Source organism: Dreissena polymorpha, chromosome 9, assembly GCF_020536995.1.
Source record: "Dreissena polymorpha isolate Duluth1 chromosome 9, UMN_Dpol_1.0, whole genome shotgun sequence".
Taxonomy (NCBI): Eukaryota; Metazoa; Mollusca; class Bivalvia; order Myida; family Dreissenidae; genus Dreissena; species Dreissena polymorpha.
Genome location: NC_068363.1, coordinates 86250835 through 86276190, shown reverse-complemented (window position 1 = coordinate 86276190; position 25356 = coordinate 86250835). Strand labels below are relative to the sequence as shown.

Sequence of the window (25356 nt, the reverse complement as noted above, 5' to 3'; positions counted from 1 at the left end):
TTAAGGATGTTTTTCTGCTTCAAACACCCGGAGGTGGGGGATATGGAACCCCAGGAGAAGACGTTTTGGTTAGCAACCACACCGCTGGTCTCCAGGGTAACAAGTTTGATCTTGACTCTGAGGAACCAGCCCAGAAGAGGTCAAAGATTGAGGGAACCAGTCTGTCAAAAGTTGGAACTGGAAGTGTGTTTGAATACCAGCGGAACCAAGAATCCGTATGATTTAGTTTCCCATGATAAGTCAAAGGGGCGGGTCTGCACATATAGGTGGTTGTGAAGACGCAGCAGGACCTGTAAATAAACTCTGCGAAACATACACACACCATTTGATTTAGAACAAGTCAGAGTAGATATTGGTTCAATGTTGATGTGCAAAAGATTTTATTCACATTTTCATATTTGTATTTTGCTAATGTATTCAGTTTTCATATCCTTGTTCAAAAAATCGTTTGCTTTAAACAGTTTAATATATTGGATAAAAATGGTCATGATGCTGAACATGAAGTCAGTTTGCATAGTACCATTATTGGAACCAATGTCTAAGGCACAAATATTGAATTTTGTGTGATGTTGTTGATAATATTAAGTGTTTTTTTTATAAGAGATCAAGTTATCATGCAAAAATGTAAAGGTTTTTAATTTATTTGTTATTTGTGTACTTTTGTTGTTAATTACCATTATTACATGCTCAATAAGCATACAAAGATTCATAAGCCCAATTATTTCAATAAATGGAGAATTTAGCATTCTATCGTCTTGATATTAATAGCCATTTATATTGATTTATGGTTGCACTGTATAAAGCTTTGGGTATAATTGCATGAACCTTTCTATCAACTTCTCCAGTATTTAATTTATGTAAATGTTTTTGACATCTTGATCTTTAATTTTCAAAATAAGTCAACATTGTATTCATGTAGCATTTCTTCATTTGCTTGGCATGAATTCACTTTTTGCAATGCTAATAACATGTATTGTATATAGTGTATTGAGTCTGAGATATGTCAAAGATCACAATGTTCCTTTTGTACCTGTTTAAGGCATACTATCTTAGATATTTATTTCAACATTTCTTGTTAGCTTCCCGGGCATTGTTCAGGTTATTAGCATATCTTGTCTAAGTCCCATTGATAGCTTTCAGGCCATTGTTCAGGTTATTAGCATATCTTGTCTAAGTCCCATTGATAGCTTTCAGGCCATTGTTCAGGTTATTAGCATATCTTGTCTAAGTCCCATTGATAGCTTTCAGGCCATTGTTCAGGTTATTAGCATATCATGTGTAAGTCCCATACTTCTGCTAGTCCTTTTCAAAGTTTGTATGTGCTTTATCCTATCATGATACATGTTTTTTATATAAGTGTGAAGGAATAAATTAACAGAATAAAACTAAAGAAAAATTCCTTTGCATTGTTTTCTTTTTTATATCAGACGTTGAGCTGATGCTTTTAGCTGTCAAAGTTTTGAACTGTTTGAAAAAATTTAAATTATCATTCCTCTAATGGCTGATTCCTTAACGTGATGTGTTGGTTTGAATGCCTCTGACCTGAAGAGCTATGCCGGCGAAATGTAAACTCCTGAAAGGGCTTCCCAAGCTGGACTTGTTGAAGTGCAGATGAATGTCGGCCACTAATCCTCGAGGTTCAGAGGTATTAGCAGAATCACTCAGACAAAACAACCAATGACAGGAGACGCCCAAAAGACTAGGCCGGAAAATTTACTACAAGAAAAAATCGAAAAATAAATCGGTGCTAAAGACGGATGAAATTGGCCTAAATGCCCATAATGAGGATGCAACACTCCAATGATTGAGTTATCGACACTATCATTCTTGTGGAAATACATGTACCAGGAAAGGAATTGTGTGCGCTAGGTTATGGAGCATGAGAGCTATTGGTATAAACCTGCAACAACCATACAAAAAGAGGAACAACTACCAACATCGTGCACTGGGATCCAGAAATAGTAGGAAAACGGACGACCGGATAAGAGAATGTTCTGCATTAATACAGTGGGGACATCAACATTTGAGTAATTAAGTTTTTAGAAGCGATTATCACGGAAGGCAGAAGTGAGGAGTAATGACACTGGTCAGAAACAACCCGAAAGCAAGTATAAAAATAACGACATGGAGCAGGCATCGTATATCATCACCAAGATCACCACCAAAAAAAGTATAATAAAGCTATTCATCTGCTACTGCCCCAACAACAATGTGCTACAGTAGAACCATGCATGTTGATACAGCGCTTTATATTTGCTAGAGAATTAGACAGACAATTCCAGAAAAAGATAGAAGCGAGGCAAAACGAGAAACACCTGCTAGTCATAACCCCATTTACCAGCCCAAATTATACACCTGCCGCTTGCATTCTACCACCACCCATGCCTGACACTGCATAGAGGATGTACGCAGAAATATTAGTAAAACTTTTAAGCCGCATTGAAAAGGAAGCAACCGTCAAGCATTTCTGCCAACTACCTCCTCACCCACAAGATGGACTTACAAGAAAGTTAAATGAACCCTGGAAGCAGATGACCTGATAAACATAGTGCATAGAATAGTATGCAACAACTGCCATTTACAGACTGTGACTGGTTTTGAGAAAGATCTCAGCTTGTGGAGCGTTACCATCAAATTGGAGAAAACCTCAGCCAATGTTCAGTTCAGCCAACTGAAACTGAGCGCATATTGATTTTGAGATGGAAAGATGTGATATATCCCTATCTGAATGGATGAATATTGAGTCATTGGGCTTGTTCTGTAAATTAAGCACTAAGCATCTTGATCAAGTCATGGCGATTCTAGTCGTCCACGTGGTGTATGAGGGGAGAGCGGCAGGATTTTTTCTTACAGATTATCATATCCCATTATTATCAGCTCTTGTTCTTGGTAACCCATGCTCTTATTTTTTGCATACAAAACAACACATGATTTATAAGTAGCAGTTATAGTTTGGAATATTATCGGCATTGCGTACTTGGTGGATTTTAAGCAGAGGTAAGTCCCTTTGACTTTTCTTCCACATGAGACGATGCCTGTGCTTGTTCTCCATAACCACTAGCCGTATTTAGTGGAATTATCATGACAAATTCTATTACAAGAGGTCATGAAAAGCCCAGAGTCGTTCACTTGAGATAACAAGATATTATTGGGACAAATCTTTTGATCAAGTTCCTTGAAGATCGGAAAATAGATGTGGCCTCTAGAGTGTAAACAAGGTTTTACTATAGCTATATTAGGAAAAATGCCCCGCCCCCTGGTGGCCATGTTTTTGAACCAACCGACATCATTTTTGAACCCTTCCAAGATATCGTGATGAATCTTCTGACCCAGTTTCATGAAGATCGGACAGTAAATGTGGCCTGTCACTGGCCTCTAGTGTTAACAAGATTTTACTATAGCCATATAAGGAAAAATGCCCCACCCCTTGGAAGCCATGTTTTTCAAGCAAACATAATTATTTTCGAACTCATCCAAGATATCATTGAGACCAAATCTTCTGACCAAATTTCATAAAGATTGGACAATAAATGTGGTGTTAACAAGGTTTTACTAAAGCCATATATAGCCATATAATGAAAATTGCCCCGCCCCTGGTTGCCAAGTTTTCAAAGCAACCAAAACCATTTTCGAACTCATCCTAGATATCATTGGGACAAATCTTCTGACCAAGTTTCATGATGATCGGAAAATAAATGTGACCTCTAGAGTGTTAACAAAGTTTTACTATAGCCATATAAGGAAAAATGCCCCGCCCAAAGGTAGCCATGTTTTTCACAATCAACCGGCATCATTTTTAAATTTGTCCAAGATATTATTGGGATAATTCTTCTGACCGAGTTTCATGAAGATCAGACTATAAATGTGGCCTCTAGAGTGTTAACAAGATTTTACTATAGCCATAAATAGCCATATAAGGGAAAATGCCCCGCCCCTTGGCAGCCATGTTTTTCAAGCAAACGTAACCATTTTCGAACTCGTCCATGATATCAACAAAACTATTGCCAAGCAATATATGTCCCCTACCGGCTCCATCATTGTCAGAAATTCCAAAATTGTCAGATTCTTTTGGATTTTTTTATTATATTTGTTGCCATAGCAACCAGAATTTTTTACGTAATAACAAAATGAAATGACGTGCATAAGATCCATACTGCCATCTATCTTTGTTTCAAGTTTCATGACAAGATATGAAGAACTTTTAAAGTAATCGCAGGATCCAGAAAACCACAATTTTCAGCAGTATTTCTAGTCCATTTGTTGCCATAGCAACCAGAATTTTTGACGTAGAAACAAAATGAAATGACGTGCATAATGTCCATATTGCCATCTATCCATGTTTCAAGTTTCATATAAATATTAAGAACTTTTAAAGTTATCGCAGGATCCATAAAAGTGTGACAGACAGACAGACTGACAGAGCGCAAACCTAAGTCCCCTCCTGTGAAACCGGTAGGGAACAAGAAACAAATACACGAGGATTGCTCAGGGAAAACGGGGTTTAATTCAAGTTAAAAATTGTCGTTGCAGATAAGCCTATACAGTCTACAGATTTTACTATAGCCATACATAGCCATATGAGGAAAAATACTTCGCCCCTTGGCAGCCATGTTTTTCAAGCAAACATAACCATTTCGAACTAATCCAAGATATCATTGAGACCAATCTTCTGACCAAATTTCATGAAGATTGGACAATAAATGTGGCCTCTAGAGAGTTAATAAAAAACATGCAAAATTAGCATTGTTAATTGTTGTTACGCAATAATTGAATCTTTCAGGTACATTTACCCATTGATAGTGTTCACTATTATTTATAGTCTAGTAAAAATGTAATAATTTTTACACTAAAACATTAAACATAAAGCAGCAAATTGTTAATTGCTTTATTTCCTTGACAAAATATTGAAGCAAAAGGCAACAAAATAACAAAAAGTAACACAAGTAAAACTAGTCTCAAATGTGCTACATTCGTAGCATGAATTACGTACATGTGTATTATTTTCCCAAACAATATTTTCTTCAAATGTCACATGTTTTTGCTGAAAATTATATAAGTTCTTGCTGTGTATATACAGTGTACAGCAAAGATGAAGTCCAAAGCAGATTTTCATAAGTCATTCCGGTGTATATAAAGTGTACTGACAAAGATTTTTTAAGTTCCTGCAGTGTACATGTGGTGTACGATTAGCAAAATCTATTTCTTTGCTGTGAAGATCAGGTGTACTCATCTGCAGGAAGGGATTTGTATAAGTCCCTAGTGTGTATATGAGGTGTACTACTGGAAGTTTCTATCAGTGTGTCGCATACTTGCTGTGTACTAGTATCCTCCAGCGTACATGCTGTGTACTCTGTAAAGAAGTACACAGCATGTATGCAGCATTCTGTGTACATGAAACGTACTCTTCTGGTGTACACATATGATCACAGTATATACACAACAAATACACATTATGTACACCACAGAGGCTTGCTTCGGTAAGGGCATTTACAGCACTGGGTCCAATGTAAATGTGTATCATTTTTCCAAAATAATAAAAAACATAACATAATTTTTTATAGTGTATCATATAACACCAATTTTGGTATATTTTTATATTTTTCTTCTTTAAATACTGTATACATGTAGTGTACAAATGAATATAATGCACACTATTTAAAGACCCTATGTTCAATTGAGGAAATGTTTACCAATTCTTAAATTGTATTATATATTAGGTTGCTTTGACAAGGAAATGCATTTGAAGATACTCACACATATACAAATAAACCGTGGTTAAATTCGGTATGTTCAATTGTCAAGCACCTTTTCAAAAAGGATAAGGAATATTCCAAACACATTTAAATTCCGCTTTTTAAATCTAAGAGAAAAGTCCATTCAGAACCTTAATAAATATATGCCGTATTAAGTACATTCACAACAACGAGTCAACGAATGTTATGCTTTTGGCGCACTACTCCAGGTGTGACAGGAATGTCATCTGCTTTTCTTGCAGCTTCTTCAGCTATTTTGTCCGCTTCCTCTTTGGCTGCTTTCTCCTCATGTAGGTCTTCATCGAAGAACGCTCCTGGATCAACCGGCACTTTCTTTCCGAAAGGACATGGTCCGAGTAATGCCTCAACCTCCGAGTACTGGAGAGTTTCTTTGGCTTGTAGGAGCTGTGCCAACTGGCAGAAAAGATATATTTTGGGTTAAGAATTGATCTATCGTGAAATTTTTGGACCTTTCATGAAAATGTGAAGTGGAAACCGGTACAAACCCTGAAGGTGACAAGTTTAGTTTTAAACATGATGATTCTTGTATTCACTTTTTTTAATCACATCATAAATTTAAGTTTCCTTTTGAAACAATTAAAAAAACTTTTCCTTTGATTGATGGTTGTTTTATGTTCTTCATGTACATGTATAAAGGTTGTCTTCCCAAATACTATTTCCTTAACCCTTTCAGTGCGGGAACCGAATTTTGAAGGCCTTTGCAAACAGTTTGGATCCAGATGAGACGCCACAGAACGTGGCGTCTCATCAGGATCCAAACTGTTTGCTATTCTTATAATATTCTTTGAAAAAAATCGAACAAAAATGCTATTTTTAAAAATTCAGCAGACGACATTTTAGCAGACGACAAATTTCCCAGCATGCAAAGGGTTAAGCAATGAAACCAAAATATTTTTTACACTGGCTGGTTTCGAGAAAAGTGTTTGGGTTACAGTTTAAGATCACCCTTTTGACTTACAATTGAAAATATATGATTGAGCCTTGCTTGTGAAAAATGGGGCTCAATGCGTGTGCGTAAAGAGTCGTCCCAGATTAGTCTATGCAGATTACACATGCTAATCTGGGATGACACTTTTTGTCTAAACTTGATTTTCTTTAAGAAGAGTCTTCCTTTAAAAGAAAAATTCACTCTAATCGAAAAAAGTTGTCACTAATTAGCATATGCTAACTACACAGGCTAATCTGGGACCACGCACATACATCAAGCCTCATTTTCCAATAATACTACTCGTACATATTCAAGGTAAATTGCACAACACTTAAAACAAGCAAATGCGTTGAATTGATATCCCCTGCCAATATGCTTCTGGACACAAAAGTGTTGTATTTGACACTCAAAAAAGCATTTTTTTAAGATACAAGGGCCATAACTCCATTATTAACAGATGGTGTGCAATGACATTTTGCGTGCATCATCCTCTTATCCATTTATATACTCATACCAAGTTTCAATGAAATCCACCAAAGCATTTCCAAGATATGGCTCCGGACGGATGGACGGAAAGACAGATGGACGGACGGAAAGACAGACGGAGGAACAACGCCAAAACAATATCCCTCCGCCTATGGCAGGGGATAATTACAACAGTACATGTATACACTACAAAATTCCTCTTAATGCAACCAGACTATTGAGGCACCTCATGCAGCTTGTCCTTATTCTTGTTGATCAGATCCACAGCCTGGCGATACGCCTTCCCCACCAGCACTCGCACCTCCTGGTCAAGCAACTGGTCAGTCCGCCTCGAGAATGGCTTCGGTCCAAACTTCAATCCCGACTCATTCTCAACAGGAAACGACAACAGGCCAAATTTCTCGCTCATGCCGTACGTTTTTATTTGAGCATAGGCGAGTTTTGTGACCTTGTCTAGATCATCTTTAGCTCCTGCAGAATTTAAGTGTAAAACACTTTTATTTACTTTTCATATCAAGCTTAGTATATTTAACAAGACTATTGTCAAGCAATATGGTCCCCTACAGGTGAAACTCCACCATTGTCAGAATGTTTTTTATGTTTGTTGCCATAGCAACCAGATTTTTTGACGTAGGAACAAAATGAAATGACGTGCATAATCTCCATATTGCCATCTATCCATATTTCAAGTTTCATGAAAAAATATTAAGAACTTTTAAAGTTATCGCAGGATCCAGAAAAGTGTGACAGACTGACTGACTGACTGACTGACGGACACACAGAGCGCAAACCATAAGTCCCCTCCGGTTCACCGGTAGGGGACAAAAAAGACAAGGGCTGTTTGTAAAACATGCATGCCCCCCATATGGGCTGTCAGTTGTAGTGGCAGCCATTGTGTGAATGATTTGTTGGTACTGTGACCTTGACCTTTGACCTAGTGACCTGAAAATCAATAGGGGTCATCTGCAAGTCATGATCAATGTACCTATGAAGTTTCATGATTCTAGGCGTAAGCTTTCTTGAGTTATCATCTGGAAACAATTTTACTGTGTAAAGTCACTGTGGCCTTGACCTAGTGACCTGAAAGTCAATAGGGATCATCTGCGAGTCATGATAAATGTACCTATGAAGTTTCATGATCCTAGGCATAAGTGTTCTTGAGTAATCATCCAGAAACCATTTTTCTAAGTTGAGTCACCGTGACCTTGACCTTTGACCTAGTGACCTGAAAATCAATAGGGGTCATCTGCGAGTCATGATCAATGTACCTATGAAGTTTTATGATCCTAGGCATAAGCGTTCTTGAGTTATCATCCAGAAACCATTTTACTATTTCGGGTCATCTTGACCTTTGACCTAGTGACCAGAAAATCCAATAGGGGTCATCTGCGAGTCATGATCAATGTACCTATGAAGTTTCATGATCCTAGGCGTAAGCGTTCTTGAGTTATCATCCGGAAACCATCTGTTGGACGGACGGACATACGGACAGACGGACCAACATGTGCAAAACAATATACCCCCTCTTCTTCGAAGGGGGGCATAAATATTAAATGTCAGCTCTCAGACAAATGAAATGTGGCTAACAGTGGTCACACTGCTAACCAACCGATTTCTCTGCATTTCTCAACATTTGCCATAATTGCAATTATTATTGCATTCATGTCTTAAGTTTCTTCAAGTCATTCAATATCTACCATTATCTGGTGCTTTTGCATCAATAAAACCAAAGAAATGGGCACCTGTATAATGAGTGTTACTTGCAGAGCCATTTAGTGGCAACATATATTACCTGACTTCTATAATAATCAAATTATTACCACACATTAATCTAATACTGTTGCAGGTCTCGAAAGATTTATCTCAAAAGCAACTGCTCATGAAAATTATGTATATAGTGTGAGACTACAACATCAATGCTTTTTAACTATTAACTTTCTTATCTTTTGATCTCTTCTCGGTAATAAGTTTTTTCATTTTTGTTAGTGCAACTTTATATGTCACACCTGGGCATAATGTTTTTAGAACAAATGTTTTGTTGTACTAGTTTTGGTTAAGACAGCAACAGATTGGCAACACATTTTAAACAACAACCTTTGTTGTGTGCTCAAGTTTAAGTCAAAAACATATTTCTCAAACATTTAAACAACATTCACTTATTGCACCAAACATAACAATCCATATAAATTGTAGTTACATTAGGTTTTTTTCATCTTTTTTTTTCAAAAGAAAATTCAACTGATTCAACAGAACAATCAAAATAAATTGTACTACATTTGATCATTTTCTCTCAGATTTTTTTTCTAAAAGGGTAGCCATGGCAACACTGGTTTATTTATCAATGTTTCAGAGTAGAGCTCATTACTTCCTGATAACAACAATACACTTTCAATTAGAGGATTTTCACTATCTCTGTGGCACCCAGATCTGCTATCAAAGCACTTCACCTTTGATAAATTCCCTAATTAGGAACCATAAACCTCACAGTAAAATAACCCCTGCAAACCCGTAAATTCTGGTAAATTCTGACCCGTGCTCCATATGCTTGTGAGTTTGCGGTAAAATGGAAGGGCCTACTGTTATATCCTGGGTTGTTTCTTTAATTACAATTCTTCAAATGTTCATGAAAAGCCAAATGTCCACTCTATAGGAACCCTCTATGCAAAATGTCCTCTCTATAGGGACCCTTGATGCCAAATGTCCAGTCTATTGGGACCCTCCATGCAAAATGTCCACTTAATAGGGACCCACCAAGTCAAATGTCCACTCAATAGGTCCATGCCAAATGTCCAATCTATAGGGACCCTCCATGCCAAATGTCCATTGTATAGGGACAAGCTTATTATGTTTATTGAGTTCTGTTATTCCGATATAATTCTATGCAATAAAGAAAGCTCAACAAAACACTACTAGAAATCTTTAACTTCAATTAGTTTGTCTGACATGTGTAGCATTGTCTTCACAAACTGGTGTTTTTACTAAATATTGTGCCCATAGACATGCCATACATGTAATCATTACTTTTATGTAACTTAGCGTGTTATATAGAGAATAATAGGTTAGTGTTGATTATAGATCAGGTTTATCATGCGAGGCTTAGAAAACAAAAAGCACGAGCCTTGGCGAGTGCTTTTTCGTTTTCGTGCCGAGCATGATAAACCTGATCTATAATCAACACTGACCTATTATTCTATTTATCCCACTTTTTATTCAGTAAACTTTTTTTATTTAAACAAAATAAGTTTTCACGAGTGTTTGTCGTACTTTGATAATGACTGTAGTGTAACCAAGGTCAGTGTATTACTCTGCGTTCCAAAAATAACCGCTGATCAAATAATCATTTTTTTAAATCAGAATATCGTTCTGTAACAAAGTGTCGAGCGTTATTAATTACAATTTTAATCATATTGAATTGCAAATCTTTAAGTTTTATGATATCAATATGACATTAAGTTGTTATATACAAGGAACTACATTTGTTTACAACGTAGCCTAACACCACACACAATTCACTTTCGATATCAAACTATCGAGTCGATCACGAGGTGCACATTATTTGCTTCTCGCCAAGGCTCGTGCTTTTTGTTTTCTAAGCCTCGAATGATAAACCTGATCTATAATCAACACTAACCCATTATTCTCTATGAATGGGAAATGTCATTTCAAGATGGATTTTTGTAGATTTCGGGTTAAAATTATGTTCTCCATTTTTTTACATAAAATTACCAAGAATTAATTGATATTGGCAGCACTAGATGTTTTCTTGCGGTTTCAACAAGTAGGTCTGAAATGTTTGTTTATAAACAAAAGCCAGGGGGCATAAATGAAATATGAAAAGAATAGACGACCCGCTAGAATACCGGGTTAGGTATATTACATCAACGCCACAAGTATATTTTACAAGAATCAAACACATATCAGTAAAGACCGGTGTGACACAATGTGAAAAAATCAATATTGACAAAAAAATGGCTTCCAACATGGAGGGTTCAATCCATAGAGGATGTGACTTTATTTTTGACTTTTCTTGTTTCACCTGTCAGGAAACTGATAGAAACACAGAGGCTAGATTTTACTGTGAGGAATGTTCTAAATTTTACTGTAGCAAATGTGTGGAGTATCATAATTATCTTTACAAGAAGCATGCCATTTTGAGCAAAGAAAACATCAGCCAATGGCCTGAGACTGATGTGGTTGAACAAGACAAATGTAAGAAGCACCAGAAAGAAAAACTGACCATATTCTGCGAGGACCACAGTGAGCTGATATGTCATGTCTGCCATTTCCATAATCATCAGTAAGTATAGATGCACTTGCTATGAAGATGTTTCTTTAAATGTCTTTACCAATTTTTAGCCAAACTTTATCTCTCCCAGGATAGTAAATGACTCACAAGAGTGCCAGATACTTTTTTCAACTTTCTTATGTTAATTGTAATCTTGGTTTGGTTGAATATTGATTTTTAACCACTGCATCATTCATGAAAAAGGAGTTAATTGGAAAATGGAGCAAAGCCCTACCTGTGGCCTTGACCTTGATCTCTTGACTTCACAATCATGATGGGACATAATTCATAAAGACAAACCAGCATACTGATTTAAATGATGCTAAGAGATTTCTAGATATAAATATGCATAAACAATCTTAATGCATCAAGAACATGTGACCTTGATCTTTGACCTCTTGACCTCATTATCATTTTTCTTTCCTCCTAACAAGCAAAGCAATATAGATGATCATATGTGAAAGCATTCTTTAGATTTCTTGCAGAAAACAATTGCTTTATACAAAGTCATATGATCTCAACCTTTAACCATGTGATCTCAAATTAAACAATCAAATTTGTTGAATTGATATCCCTTGCCAAATAATATGTGTTTATAAATGGGAGCAAATCCCTTGATAAATGGTATAATATTATGGCATAGGCGGGGGCTAAAAACGTCTTTTCCGCCCATTTTACCACTATACCAATTTTTATGTTTACAGGTCAAGGTGTTCTCAAACAAATATAGTGCAAAAAAAAAATCATGCTCCATTATGTGACCTTGACATTTGAATTTGTAACTGGTTTTATGAGACATATGTTTTTAAAGATATTTTGTGTGACAAAATAATATGATTCAACATAAATTGTAGATCTAAAAATATAAACCATTCTTTGCAAAAACACAAACATGATTTAATTTGATGTTTTTGTAGGAAATGCAGTCATTTGGTACTAATATCTGAAAAAGTGAAACAGCTGCATCAAAAAGGAGACTTCAAGCAGTTGTCAGCAACTATTTATGCACAACACCAGCAATTGATACATGAGAAAGATGACTTAGAGGAGAATATTAAGTCTCTTGAGAAATCGTACACAACAATTCTGGAAGAAATCAACACTTTACGAAAGACAATTAATGATTCTTTGGATCAACTGGAGAAATATACCAAGAAGGAGTTGGACACATTTCTGGTTGCAATCAGAACATCAATTCAAACTGACATTGAAAACTGCACTGAGTCCATCAAAAATATTACATGTCATCATGAGCATTTCCTGAAAATAAAAGACAAAAGCGAAGCACTCAGTTTTATCAAGTACAGAAAATGTATTGACCAGTCCCTTAAGGTAGAATCAGCTTTACAAGAAATGACAACAAAGACTGAAATGACACTTACCTTTAGACCTGATACAACCATCCAACAAACCCTGTCCACTCTTTCAGGATTGGGGCAAATACTGAGAACAGTGGAACAATCACACCCTGCTAAAAGGACAACACAGAACACGGATAGCAGACAGAATAAACCTAAAGAAACCAGCCAGTCTGACCCTGGACACCAAACAACTTCAGGATTCAAGGTAAACAAATCCCATCCAGAATCTAGAACATCTAGAAGTTCTAGCCCTGGAAACGGAACAAGTGATCTGACCAAGTCAGGCCAAGTATTTGATCCAGTATCAAGTTCATCACACCAGCTGGTCCAGGGACATCAACCAGGGGCAGTAAACAGGTCTGATCAAATCATAAAAGTGAAGAGTAGTAAGAAGTACAGTGTGAAGATTAAGGGTGATACAAAAAAATGCAACATAAGAGGTATCTGTGAGACAGCTTCTGGAGAACTCATCATCGCAGACTGGAACAACAACAAAGTGAAGCTCATGGATCAGACCTATAAGGTAGTGTCCCACTGTGACTTGCCTTGGAGACCATGGTCCATGTGCAGCATTGACTCCAGTCTGGTGGGGGTTAACAATCAGCGTGGAAAAGAAGTCCACTTCATCAGAGTTATCAATAGTCAGTTGATAAAGGACAGGATACTGAAGCTCCAACATGCTTGCTGGGGTATTGCCCATCAGCATGATAACCTGTATATTACAGATGGTTGTGTCCTGTATCACTATAATGTGGATGGAAGACTGGTGAGGGAGATGTATAAGGATACATCAAGCTACAATACAGGTAATAATTATTCCTAGCATTATTCTAATGTTCAAAACTTTTAGGCCCATGCTTCTACTGTCACTGAAATCAAGCTTCACAAACCAGTAATCTTATCAAACAAATTAATGTTTGGTAAATAATGATCAGGACAGCTTGAACCAAATTAATTATGTAGTCTTTAATCCATATTCCCTAATACCATGTTTAACAAATCAAGGAAATATTTTTATGCTACATCTACAATTATATATTTAAGTTAGACAATAATATCTTTGATACTTATTCCACAAAGTCAAACACTTAAACAATGTATCTAAATAAAAGAACCACAATATACACATCCACAATACAACTGTTCTTTATAGTTGCCATTACTTTACATTATGTTAAATAATAATAGTAATATTCATTACAATTTCATAAAGTGTTTTTATGTTTGTACTTTACACATAACAAAATAATAAAAGCTGGGCTATATTGTATATCAAGAACATTCGACTCACTACTTTTTATATCACACCCTTCATTTCCACATAATAACATCCCATCATCACTGTCTTCTATACCACAGTAATGTCCTGTACGGTGAGTCCAGATGGAGACAGGATATATGTGACCAACGAGGACAGTCAGCAGCTGGTCACCCTGTCCAAGGATGGCACAGTGATTTCCACCCTAACTGTATCTGCACTGAGCTCACTACCTGGCCTACATGTGACAGATTCAGGACAAGTTCTTGTGTTTGGATACTTTTCTGACAAAATCTTCCAGGTTGACAAAGATGGGAGACAGATACTGGCAGAGGTGGTCACAAACAATGATGGTGTGACTCACCCTCAGTCTGTCTACTACAGTAAGAACACAGGCTCAATGATTGTAGGAATGGATGAAAATAATGACATCATAGTGTTTAAGGCAGAGTGACTGTTGGAAGAGGATGACGTTCATGTATACTAATTCTGAGTAAATCCATGAGACCAACATAATTGACATTAATCTACCTTATATTACGGGACAATGTAGAATGTCCTGTACTGACAAGATCAACTTGTACTTTCAATTTCCAGATTGAAAAAGCTCCCCTCCCCACTGCATTTACAGTTGCGTTTTTGTGATGCTAGTTTCATCTGCATACCTTATGCTATGGTCACCATATTCCCTATGTTTTAATTTTTAGTATAGGAACTGCAGCTGATTTCTTCCTTTGCAAGGCAGAGTCTGTTTGTCAGATATTTCAACAGTTGCTATAATAAATATTAATTAAATGTTAGGGGCCTATCAGGGTCATTATCCACACTATCACAACATCCAAATATGAAAGGGTAGGCAGATTTGAATAAAAGCCAGGAACAGCGAGAATCTGGGGATATGGAATTGAGTGTAAACATGTTATAGTACAAAAAGTGTGAGTGAGTTATTCTTTAATTTAATTGGTGACGGTGTATATATTTATAACTTTAGAGTTTCAATAAAATGTAGTCAATATACTGTGTTGTGACTATTCAAGATACAAACTGTCTCCATGAAAATTGTAACACCTAGACACAAATTCCACATGATCATTTGCAAAGGCAATAACTGTGCAATGAAAGTATGAGTAACAGATCTTATATACTGGGCTTCCACTGCTTGACCACTTTGTACAAATTAAGTTCTAAGTTGCTACCTCGAATAATTACCAAGACATGCTCTGATAAAATATAAGTATAAAATACTGAAAGGGGGCAATAACTGTAAATATGGCAGCAAGAGTAGTGTCTTTGTGAAAGTTAAGTTACATCCCATCCCCTCAATTAGATCTACCCACCTATTAAATTTCAAAATGATACGTTGTGTAATTTTCAAGATATTCTCCAGAGAAAATGAAAGTAAAATAATCAACGAAGACAAATAACTCTTAAAATATGATTGCAAGATTTATGGTCCTTATGCACTGCACATCCCCAAAATGAGATATGTTATCTATTAAATTTAAAGTTGTTACCTCTTTTTTAATTTTTAATAAATCTTCCAGACAAAATAAAAAAAAAATCTAAAACAATATATGAGCAATAGCAACAGTTTTTCAAGTAATGTGTCAGGAAAAAACATATACACTGCAACGCTGATATATCGCGGACCGTTATATCGCGCTGTCCAATATATCGCGCTTTGGCTATAGCTCCCAAAAATCTGACGAGCATGATCACTTAATGACATGTTTTTATCTGAGAATTCGCTCACTTAAGATAAAAACCGGTTCTAGCTAGTATTAACACCCTCTATGTCGCGGCTTACTATGGAACGCAGTGAAGCGTGAAAAACAGTCGATAAGTGACAGTGTTGTGTACACACAGCTGGGGTTGTTTTTAACACTTAACAAATAACCAATTAGTGTCATTTCAAAGGTAATAATGGCAGTTTACTGGTATATAATTCGTTAAATACTGGTCATGAATTTCTTTGTTCTGATATAAAGCGTGAGAAAATTGGCGTGGGTGTATTTATTTCTAAATAAAAGTTTCGTAGCGCGTACAGCATTGAGATAATTTTATTTCTATTAAAAGTTTTGTTGTTAATTTCAACTAAAGTACCGTGGTATCTCGCGAATTATGTGGCATTTCCTCTTAATACAAGGGCTGTTTGTAAAACATGCATGCCCCCCATATGGGCTGTCAGTTGTAGTGGCAGCCATTGTGTGAATACGTTTTTGTCACTGTGACCTTGACCTTTGACCTAATGTAAGTTATCATCCGGAAACCACTGTACTATTTCGAGTCACTGTGACCTTGACCTTTGACCTAGTGACCTGAATATCAATAGGGGTCATCTGCCAGTCATTAACAAGGGGGAGGTGAGAGGGGGGTATAATGTGGGGTGTGGTAATTTATAAGATGTTTAAAAAAAAAAAAAAAATGGGGGGGGGGGCTGGTGTAGGGGGGGGGTAGGGGGAGTGAAAGGGGGGTATAATGTTGGGTGTGGTAATTTATTAGATGTTTAAAAAAAATATATTATTTGTTGTTGTTTTTTTTTTGGGGGGGGGGGGGGGGGGGCCCGGGGGGTAGGGGGGTGAGAGGGGGTATAATGTGGGGTGTTGTTATTTATTAGATGTTTAAAAAAAATAAAATAATTGGGGGGGGGTGGGGGGGGTAGGGGGGGGGGGTGAGAGGGGTGTATAATGTGGGGTGTGGTAATTTATAAGATGTTTTAAATATAAAAAAATTTAAGGATGGGTGGGGGGGTAGGGGGGTGAGAGGGGGTAATAATGTGGGGTGGGGTAATTTATTAGATGTTTAAAAAAAACATTTTTTTTTTTTGAGGGGGGGGGTAGGGGGGGGGTAGGGGGGAGTGAGAGGGGGGGTATAATGTGGGGTGTGGCAAAGAGAAATAGAATACACAGATTGGAAACTTCGCGTCTTATCGGGTTATCTCGCGGCGGGGTCACGTGGTCAAGAAACTGATAAGAACACTTAGGATCAGCAGACGATTTATTCCATAAATCAATCGGAGGAGTCCGAAGATAGCCGATGTATCACGATTGCGATAAGATAGCGACGTGTCCAGTAGCAACGGCTACGATTATCGAGCAAAGTTATGCAAAAATGTTACGGCCCTTTAGAAAGGCGGCTGTAACTTGGTCAATAATGATCCGATTTTTATAAAATAAAGTTTCATAGAAACATGAGTAATTATGCTTTTACAAAATCTCGATTTTATTTACCCTAAATAAAAATTTATAATGCCGTGATCGTTGAAGTAATAGCGCTATAAGAATTTCCAAATCTTGGCGAGAATGCCATTGAATAATTTATTTGAAAGGCTTTTGCTGATAAAATTTTCTTGTATACATTTTTAATTCAAACATTTAAAACCTTATAAAATAATATTATTTCAAAACGGATAGATGTATGTGGACACATAGATCTAGGTCTCTGATAAAAACAACATTACAGTATTATAAATGCTATGATCGTTCGATCCAAAAACGGTTTCAGCTAGTCTTATTTCAATATTGATTCTGTGGATTTTTTAATTCTCTATTTTTTATTTAGATCTTATTCATGAGTTAAAGGTTATTAAAGTTTTGTTTGTTACCAAGTTTTTTTTCTAATTGGTAATTAATAAAAGCTCTAAGTGTCATGGACTAGGATTTCGCGAAAAGAAAAAAAAACATTTCACGCGCGTGTTAATTGTCGGATCAATTAGCGAACTGAAGAAGATGTTATGTTTGTATGAAAAATGACATAGAGAATAATAGGTTAGTGTTGATTATAGATCAGGTTTATCATGAAGCACAAAACGCACGAGCCTTGGCGAGTGCTTTTTCGTTTTCGTGCCGAGCATGATAAACCTGATCTATAATAAACACTAACCTATTATTCTATTTATCCCACTTTTTATTTTGTAAACCTTTTTGTTTAAACAAAATTAGTTTGACTGGATAATTTTGCTGGATTTATGACGTCATTTCGTCGAATTATTGACGTCATTTCCTGCCGTTGATTATAGATGATATTTAATATACGGGGCTTTAATCAACCGAATTCGCTGTAAAAGTGGGATAAAAAGGTTTTCACAATGAACCAAAGCACGTTTGACGACAGGTGTGTACAATAGGGTATAAGAGCTTAAAATTTTACCAACTTTGTACAAGGCTAAATCCTTGAAAATGAACATTTTCCTCCAGTTTGTTTAATTCAAACCTAGATAAACATATCACCAAGCATAAAAATCTGATTTTATCTATTTGGGATGAAAAATGAAAACGTTTATCAAAAAGAACAAAAACACGTTTGACAGCAATCGTGTACAACAGAGGAAAAGAGCTTAAAATTGTACCAACATTGTATAAGGCCAAATCCTTTAAATTGAACATTTTCTTCTACGTTTTTGTTATTTATACTTATATTAACATCTCTCCTAGCATAAAAATCATACTTCAACGATTTGGGATGAGAAATAGAAAAGTTTTTCAAAAAAAACAAAACAACTTTGGCGACAGGTGTGAAAATGATTCAAAGAAATAACAGTATAAAATTGTACAAAGGCAAAATCCTTTAAAATGCCTTATTTTTGTCAACTTTTTATAAATCATACCTAGATTAACATCTCACCGAGCATAACCATCTTACTTAATCAATCTGTGATGAGAAATGAAGAAGTTTAACAAAAAATCGTTTGGGCCTTTAAATTAAAAAAACAAAACGAAAATGAACAAATCCATTGCTCTCTTTCAAATCCCGATAAATTAATAAAACATAAGAATAATAACTACCAAAACCTGAAGCATTATCAACAAAAAAAATAAAAACTTATTTTTATTTACACAAAAAAATATTCAATATGTCTATTTGCGGCGACCAACTTTGCCCATAATTGATTGCTTTAAAACAAAATGGCCGACAGTAGCTGGAACAGAGAAGAATCTACTGGTACACCAGCATCTCCAAAATCAATGTCACGTGACTCACGTCCGCCGTTAGATATTATCGCATATCGCTATAGCGAAGACGACAGTGTCCAATCTGTGTATTCTATAGGTCTTTGGGTGTGGTAATTTATTAGATGTTTAAAATAAAATTGGGGGGGGGTGGGGGGTAGGGGGGAGTGAGAAGGGGTATAATGTGGGGTGGTTTTTTTTATTAGATGTTTAAAAAAAAAAAATGGGGGGGGTGGGGAAGGGTAGGGCGGTGGGGGGGATAGGGGGGGTGGGGGGGTAGGGGGGTGGGGGTTGAGAGGGGGGTATAATGTGGGGTGTGGTAATTTATTAGACGATGTTTAAAAAAAATATTTGGGGGGGTGAGGTTGGGTGGGGGGATTCTGGTCAGGGCGTGGGGTATTGTTTGGGTGGAATCCATTGTGGTATTCAGGTAAGTGTTGTTTTGTCAAAGTAATAATAAAATGTGATCATTAAAAATAACAAATGATCTCACACTGACATGATAAATATACTCTATTTATTAAACATTAAATTAAAACTTATTGCATTTGTTTCCCCTGTATATAAGAAAGATATAATAGTGTATTACCTCCCCTGTCCTGCTTATATTTATATTAATCAACAAAATTAAACATTAACACAATATTTAATATACAAAATATACAAAAAATCTCATATACTGATAATATTTTTACTGATCCACTTTATTTTACTCAAAGGATGATGTTTCATTGGACTGATAATTATAGATTTAGGATTACAGACCAGTTGCTTCAGTTATATTGTTCAGAGTTTGCCCTGTTGGCCGCGTATGCGTTCTTACGTTATCATCCAAAAACCATTTTACTATTTCGGGTCACCGTGTCCTTGACCTTTGACCTAGTGACCTCAAAATCAATAGGGGTCATCTGCGAGTCATGATCAATCTACCTATGAAGTTTCATGATCCTAGGCCCAAGCGTTCTTGAGTTATCATCCGGAAACCACCTGGTGGACAGACCGACCGACATGAGCAAAGCAATATACCCCCTCTTCTTCGAAGGGGGGCATAAAAATTAATGGTTATGGTGGTATAGAGGAAATGGTGTCCACCTAGAGATTGGAAGGACATGGAACAATCCATGTGTTATGGCTCCTCCCAAAGAATCAGCAGTGTCTCATTAAGAAAAGATTTGTAACTCATCCAATCTAAAAATAAATAGGTTTAAACTGTTAAACAACACTGATCCAAACAATTATGTTTTATTTACTGTAAGTCGCCGTGGCATAGTGGATATAGTGTCAGCCTATCGACCAGAAAGTCACTCGTTCTATTCCAATTGTGGAAGCATTCTCTATCTCCCCAAATGAAAGGGACTCCAAGGCATTTCAATAAGCCTTCAGCTTTTGATGCAATCTGGCTAAAATGGACAGGTTTAAACTCACCTGAAGTAACACTGTTAAACATGACATCCTCTGCTGCTCTCCCACCAAGCAGCTGCACCATGAAGTCAAACAGCTGATCTTTGGTGTACAGGCGAGTGTCCCTGGGCACGTACTGGGCAAACCCCAGAGTAGCCGATGTACGGGGAACAACTGTGACCTAGAACAAGAAGATTGCGTTCACTAGCAATGGTGACTTAGACATGAAGATTGCGTTCACTAGCAATGGTGACTTAGACATGAAGATTGCGTTCACTAGCAATGGTGACTTAGACATGAAGATTGTGGGAACTAAAAATGGTGACCTTAGAAATGAAGATTGCATTAAATAACAATGATTACCTAAGACATGAAGATTGTGTTCACTAACAATGGTGACCTAGGACATGAAGATTGTGAAAACTAACAATGGTTACCTAAGACATAAAGATTGTGTTAACAAACAATGGTGACCCAAGACACGCAGATTGCATAAACTAACAATGGTGACCTAAGACATGAAGATTGTGTGCACTAACAACTGTGACAAAGGACAAGAAAATTGTGGAAACTAACAATGGTTACCTAAGACATAAAGATTGTGTTACCTAACAATGGTGACCAAAGACAAGCAGATAGCATAAACTAACAAGAGCACCGCCTTGCGGGTGCAGACCGCTCATCTATTTTCTTTTTAAAGGTGAAGGGACTCTCATTTTCAATCACAAAGGAGGGAGGAGTGGAGTGAAGAGGGGTGTATAGTGTGGGGTTGTGGACATTTATTACATTATCGTCCAAAAAAGCGAAAAAAAAAAAAAAAAAAATAAAAAATCGGGGGGGGGGGGGTATAGTGTGAGGGTGTGGTGATAATTTGTGAGATGATCTTAAAAAAAAAAAAAAAAAAAAAAAAAAAAATCAAAAAAATAAATTGGGGGGGGGGGGGGGTGGGGGGGTGGGGTGGGGGTATAGTGTGAGAGTGTGGTGGTCATTTGTGAGATGATCTTATAAAAAAAAAAAAAAAAAAAAAAAAATTAGGGGGGGGGGGGGGGGAGGGGGGGAGGGGGGGGAGGGCACGGGGGATGGTTTGGGTGAAGTCTATTGTGGTATGTCAGGTAAGAGTAGTTTCATCAAAGTATCAATCAAATCTAATCATAAATAAAGAAGTTATGGCAATTTTAGCAAAATTTAATAATTTGACCTTGAGAGTCAAGGTCATTCAAAGGTCAAAGTAAAATTCAAGTTGCCAGGTACAGTAACCTCATGATAGCATGTAAGTATTTGAAGTTTGAAAGCAATAGCCTTGATACTTCGAGTGGATCGAAACACAAAATTTAACCATATATTAAAAGTTACTAAGTCAAAAAAGGGCCATAATTCCGTAACAATGACAACCAGAGTTATGCAACTTGTCCTTTTACTGTACCCTTATGATAGTTTGTGAGTGTTCCAAGTATGAAAGCAATATCTATGATACTTTAGGGGTAAAGTGACCAAAACATAAATCTTAACCAAATTTTCAATTTTCTAAGTATAAAGGGCCCATAATTCCGTCCAAATGCCAGTCAGAGTTACATAACTTTGCCTGCACCGTCCCCTTATGATAGTTCATAAATCTTGCAAGTATGAAAGCAATAGCTTTGATACTGTAGGAATAAAGTGGACCTAAACACAAAACTTAATCAAATTTTCAATTTTCTAAGTATAAAAAGGGCACATAATTCTGTCAAAATGCCAGTCAGAGTTACATTACTTTGCCTGCACAGTCCCCTTATGATAGTTAGTAAGTGTTGCAAGTATGAAAGCAATAGCTTTGATGCTTAAGGAATAAAATGGACCTAAACACAAAACTTAACCAAAATTGTCAATTTTCTAAGTATAAAAAGGGCACATAATTCTGTCAAAATGCATGCCAGAGTTATCTAACTTTGCCTGCCCAGTCCCCTCATGATAGTAAGTAAGTGTACCAAGTTTGAATGCAATAGCATTGATACTTACTGAGAAAAGTGGAACTAAACGCAAAACTTAACCAAAATTTGCAATTTTTTAAGTATAAAAAGGGCACATAATTCTGTCAAAATGCACGCCAGAGTTATCTAACTTTGCCTGCCTAGTCCCCTCATGATAGTAAGTAAGTGTACCAAGTTTGAATGCAATAGCATTGATACTTTCTGAGAAAAGTGGACCTAAACGCAAAACTTAACCGGACGCCGACGCCAACGCCAACGCCAACGCCAACGCCAACGCCGACGCCGACGCCAAGGTGATGACAATAGCTCATAATTTTTTTTCAAAAAATAGATGAGCTAAAAATGGTGACCTAAGACATGAAGATTGTGTTCACTTACAACTGTGACATAGGACAAGAAGATTGTGGAAACTAACAATAGTTACCTAAGACATAAAGATTGTGTTAACTAACAATGGTGACCCAAGACACGCAGATTGCATAAACTAACAATGGTGACCATATCCATGAAGATTGTGTTCACTAACAATGGTGACCCAAAACACACAGATTGCTTAAACTAACAATGGTGACCTAACACATGAATATTGTGTTCACTAACAATGGTGACCCAAGACACGCAGTTTGTGTAAACTAACAATGGTTACTTAAGACATGAAGATTGTGTTCACTAACAATGGTGACCCAAGACATGCAGATTGTGTTCACTAACAAAGGTGACCTAAGACATGAAGATTACGTTTACTCACAAAGGTGACTTCAGACATGAAGATTACATTAACTAACAATGGTGACCTAAGACATGAAGATTGTGTTCATTACTAAAGGTGACCTAAGGCATGAACATTGCATTCACTAACAATGGTGACCTAAGACATGAAGATTGAGTTCACTAACAATGGTGACCTAAGACATGAATATTGAGTTCACTAACAATGGTGACCTAAGACATGAAGATTGTGTTAACTAACAATGGTGATCTAAGACATGAAGATTGTGTGACCTAACAATTGTGACCTAAGACATGAAGATTGAGTTCACTAACAATGGTGACCTAAGACATGAAGATTGCTTTCACTTACAATGGTGACCTAAGACATGAAGATTGTGTTCACTAAAAATGGTGACCTAAGACATGAAGATTGTGTTCACTAACAAAGATGACCTAAGGCATGAACATTGTGTTCACTAACAATGGTGACCTAAGGCATGAAGATTGTGTTCACTAACAAAGGTGACCCGAGACATGCAGATTGTGTTCACTAACAAAGGTGACCTAAGGCATGAAGATTGTGTTCACTAACAAAGGTAACCTAAGACATGAAGATTGTGTTCACTAACAATGGTGACCTAAGACATAATGATTGCGTTCACTAATAATGGTGACCTAAGACATGAAGATTGCATTAACTAATAATGGTGACCTAAGACATGAAGATTGTGTTCACTAACAAAGGTGACCTAAGACATGAAGATTGAGTTCACTAACAATGGTGACCTAAGCCATTGAAGATTGCATTCACTAACAATGGTGACTTAAGACATGAAGTTTGTTAACTAACAATCGTGACCTAAGACATGAAGATTTAGTTCACTAACAAAGGTGACCTAAGACAAAAGATTGCATTCACTAACAATGTTGTTTTAGGCGTGAAGTTTGTTAACTAACAATGTTGACCTAAGACATGAAGTTTGTTAACTAACAATGGTGACCCAAGGCATGAAGATTGTTTTCACTAAGAATGGTGACCTAAGGCATGAAGATTGTGTTCACTAACAATGGTGACCTAAGACATGAAGATTGTGTTCACTAACAATGGTGACCTAAGATATGAAGATTTTGTTCACTAACAATGGTGTCCTAAGACATGAAGATTGTGTTCACTAACAATTGTGACCTAAGGCATGAAGATTGCGTTTACTAACAATGGTGACCTAAGACATGAAGATTGTGTTCACTAACAATGGTGACCTAAGACATGAAGATTGTGTTCACTAACAAAGGTGACCTAAGGCATGAAGATTGTGTTCACTAACAATGGTGACCTAAGGCATGAAGATTGTGTTCACTAACAAAGGTTACCCGAGACATGCAGATTGTGTTCACTAACAAAGGTGACCTAAGGCATGAAGATTGTGTTCACTAACAATGGTTACTTAGGACATGAAGATTGTGTTCACTAACAATGGTTACTTAGAAAATGAAGATTGTGTTCACTAACAAAGGTGACCTAAGACATGAAGATTGTGTTCACTAATAAAGGTGACCTAAGGCATGAAGATTGTGTTCACTCACAATGGTGACTTAGGACATGAAGATTGCATTCACTAACAAAGGTGACTTAAGACATGAAGATTTTGTTAACAAACAAAGGTGACCTAAGACATGAAGATTATGTTAACAAACAATGGTGACCTAAGACATGAAGATTTCATTCACTAACAATGCTGACCTAAGACAAGATGATTGCGTTCACTTACAATGGTGACCTAAGACATGAAGATTGCATTCACTTACTATGGTGACCTAAGAGGCTAAGACATAATGATTGCGTTCACTAACAATGGTGAACTAAGACATGAAGATTGTGTTCACTTACAATGGTGACCTAAGACATGAAAATTGTGTTCACTAACAATGATGACCTAAGACATGAAGATTGTGTTTGCTACCAATGTTAACCATAGACATGAAGATTGTGTTCACTAACAATGGTGACCTAAGACATAATGATTGCGTTCACTAATAATGGTGACCTAAGACATTAGGTTGTGTTCACTAACAAAGGTGACCTAAGATATGAAGATTGAGTGCACTAACAATGGTGACCTAAGACATGAAGATTGAGTTCACTAACAATGTTGACCTAAGACATGAAGATTGAATTCACTAACAATCGTGACTTAAGACATGAAGTTTGTTAACTAACAATGGTGACCTAAGACAT

The 25356-nt window shown here is 36.7% G+C and overlaps 3 protein-coding genes across 7 annotated transcripts in view; 2 read left to right on the top strand and 1 right to left on the bottom strand.

The window, feature by feature from the left end:
• LOC127843627 (5-oxoprolinase-like) overlaps window positions 1-366 on the top strand; it is a 32983-nt gene extending 32617 nt beyond the window's left edge. Inside the window, 1 exon segment of the mRNA XM_052373321.1 lies at window positions 6-366. Within this exon segment, the coding sequence (XP_052229281.1) occupies window positions 6-221 (216 nt within the window). The 3' untranslated portion in view covers window positions 222-366.
• The window catches only part of LOC127843626 (5-oxoprolinase-like), a 298491-nt gene extending 297093 nt beyond the window's left edge, over window positions 1-1398 (top strand). The window contains exon 35 of one of the 4 annotated variants that reach the window (XR_008032247.1): window positions 1261-1398. The gene's annotated coding sequence lies outside the window, so the exon portion shown is untranslated. Of the gene's footprint in view, window positions 1-586; window positions 1179-1260 lie in introns of those variants that run through there. The other 3 variants (XR_008032245.1, XR_008032246.1, XR_008032248.1) reach the window with 3 other exon arrangements.
• LOC127843628 (paraplegin-like) overlaps window positions 1-25356 on the bottom strand; it is a 298425-nt gene that overhangs the window by 230871 nt on the left and 42198 nt on the right. The window contains exons 16-18 of one of the 2 annotated variants that reach the window (XM_052373324.1): window positions 20467-20623; window positions 7415-7659; window positions 5885-6167 (exon numbers count right to left, since the gene is read on the bottom strand). The exons of the other annotated variant lie outside the window; for it this stretch is intronic. Coding sequence (XP_052229284.1) covers window positions 5928-6167; window positions 7415-7659; window positions 20467-20623 — 642 coding nt within the window. The 3' untranslated portion in view covers window positions 5885-5927. The remainder of the gene's footprint in view (window positions 1-5884; window positions 6168-7414; window positions 7660-20466; window positions 20624-25356) is intronic. 2 annotated transcript variants of the gene reach the window in all.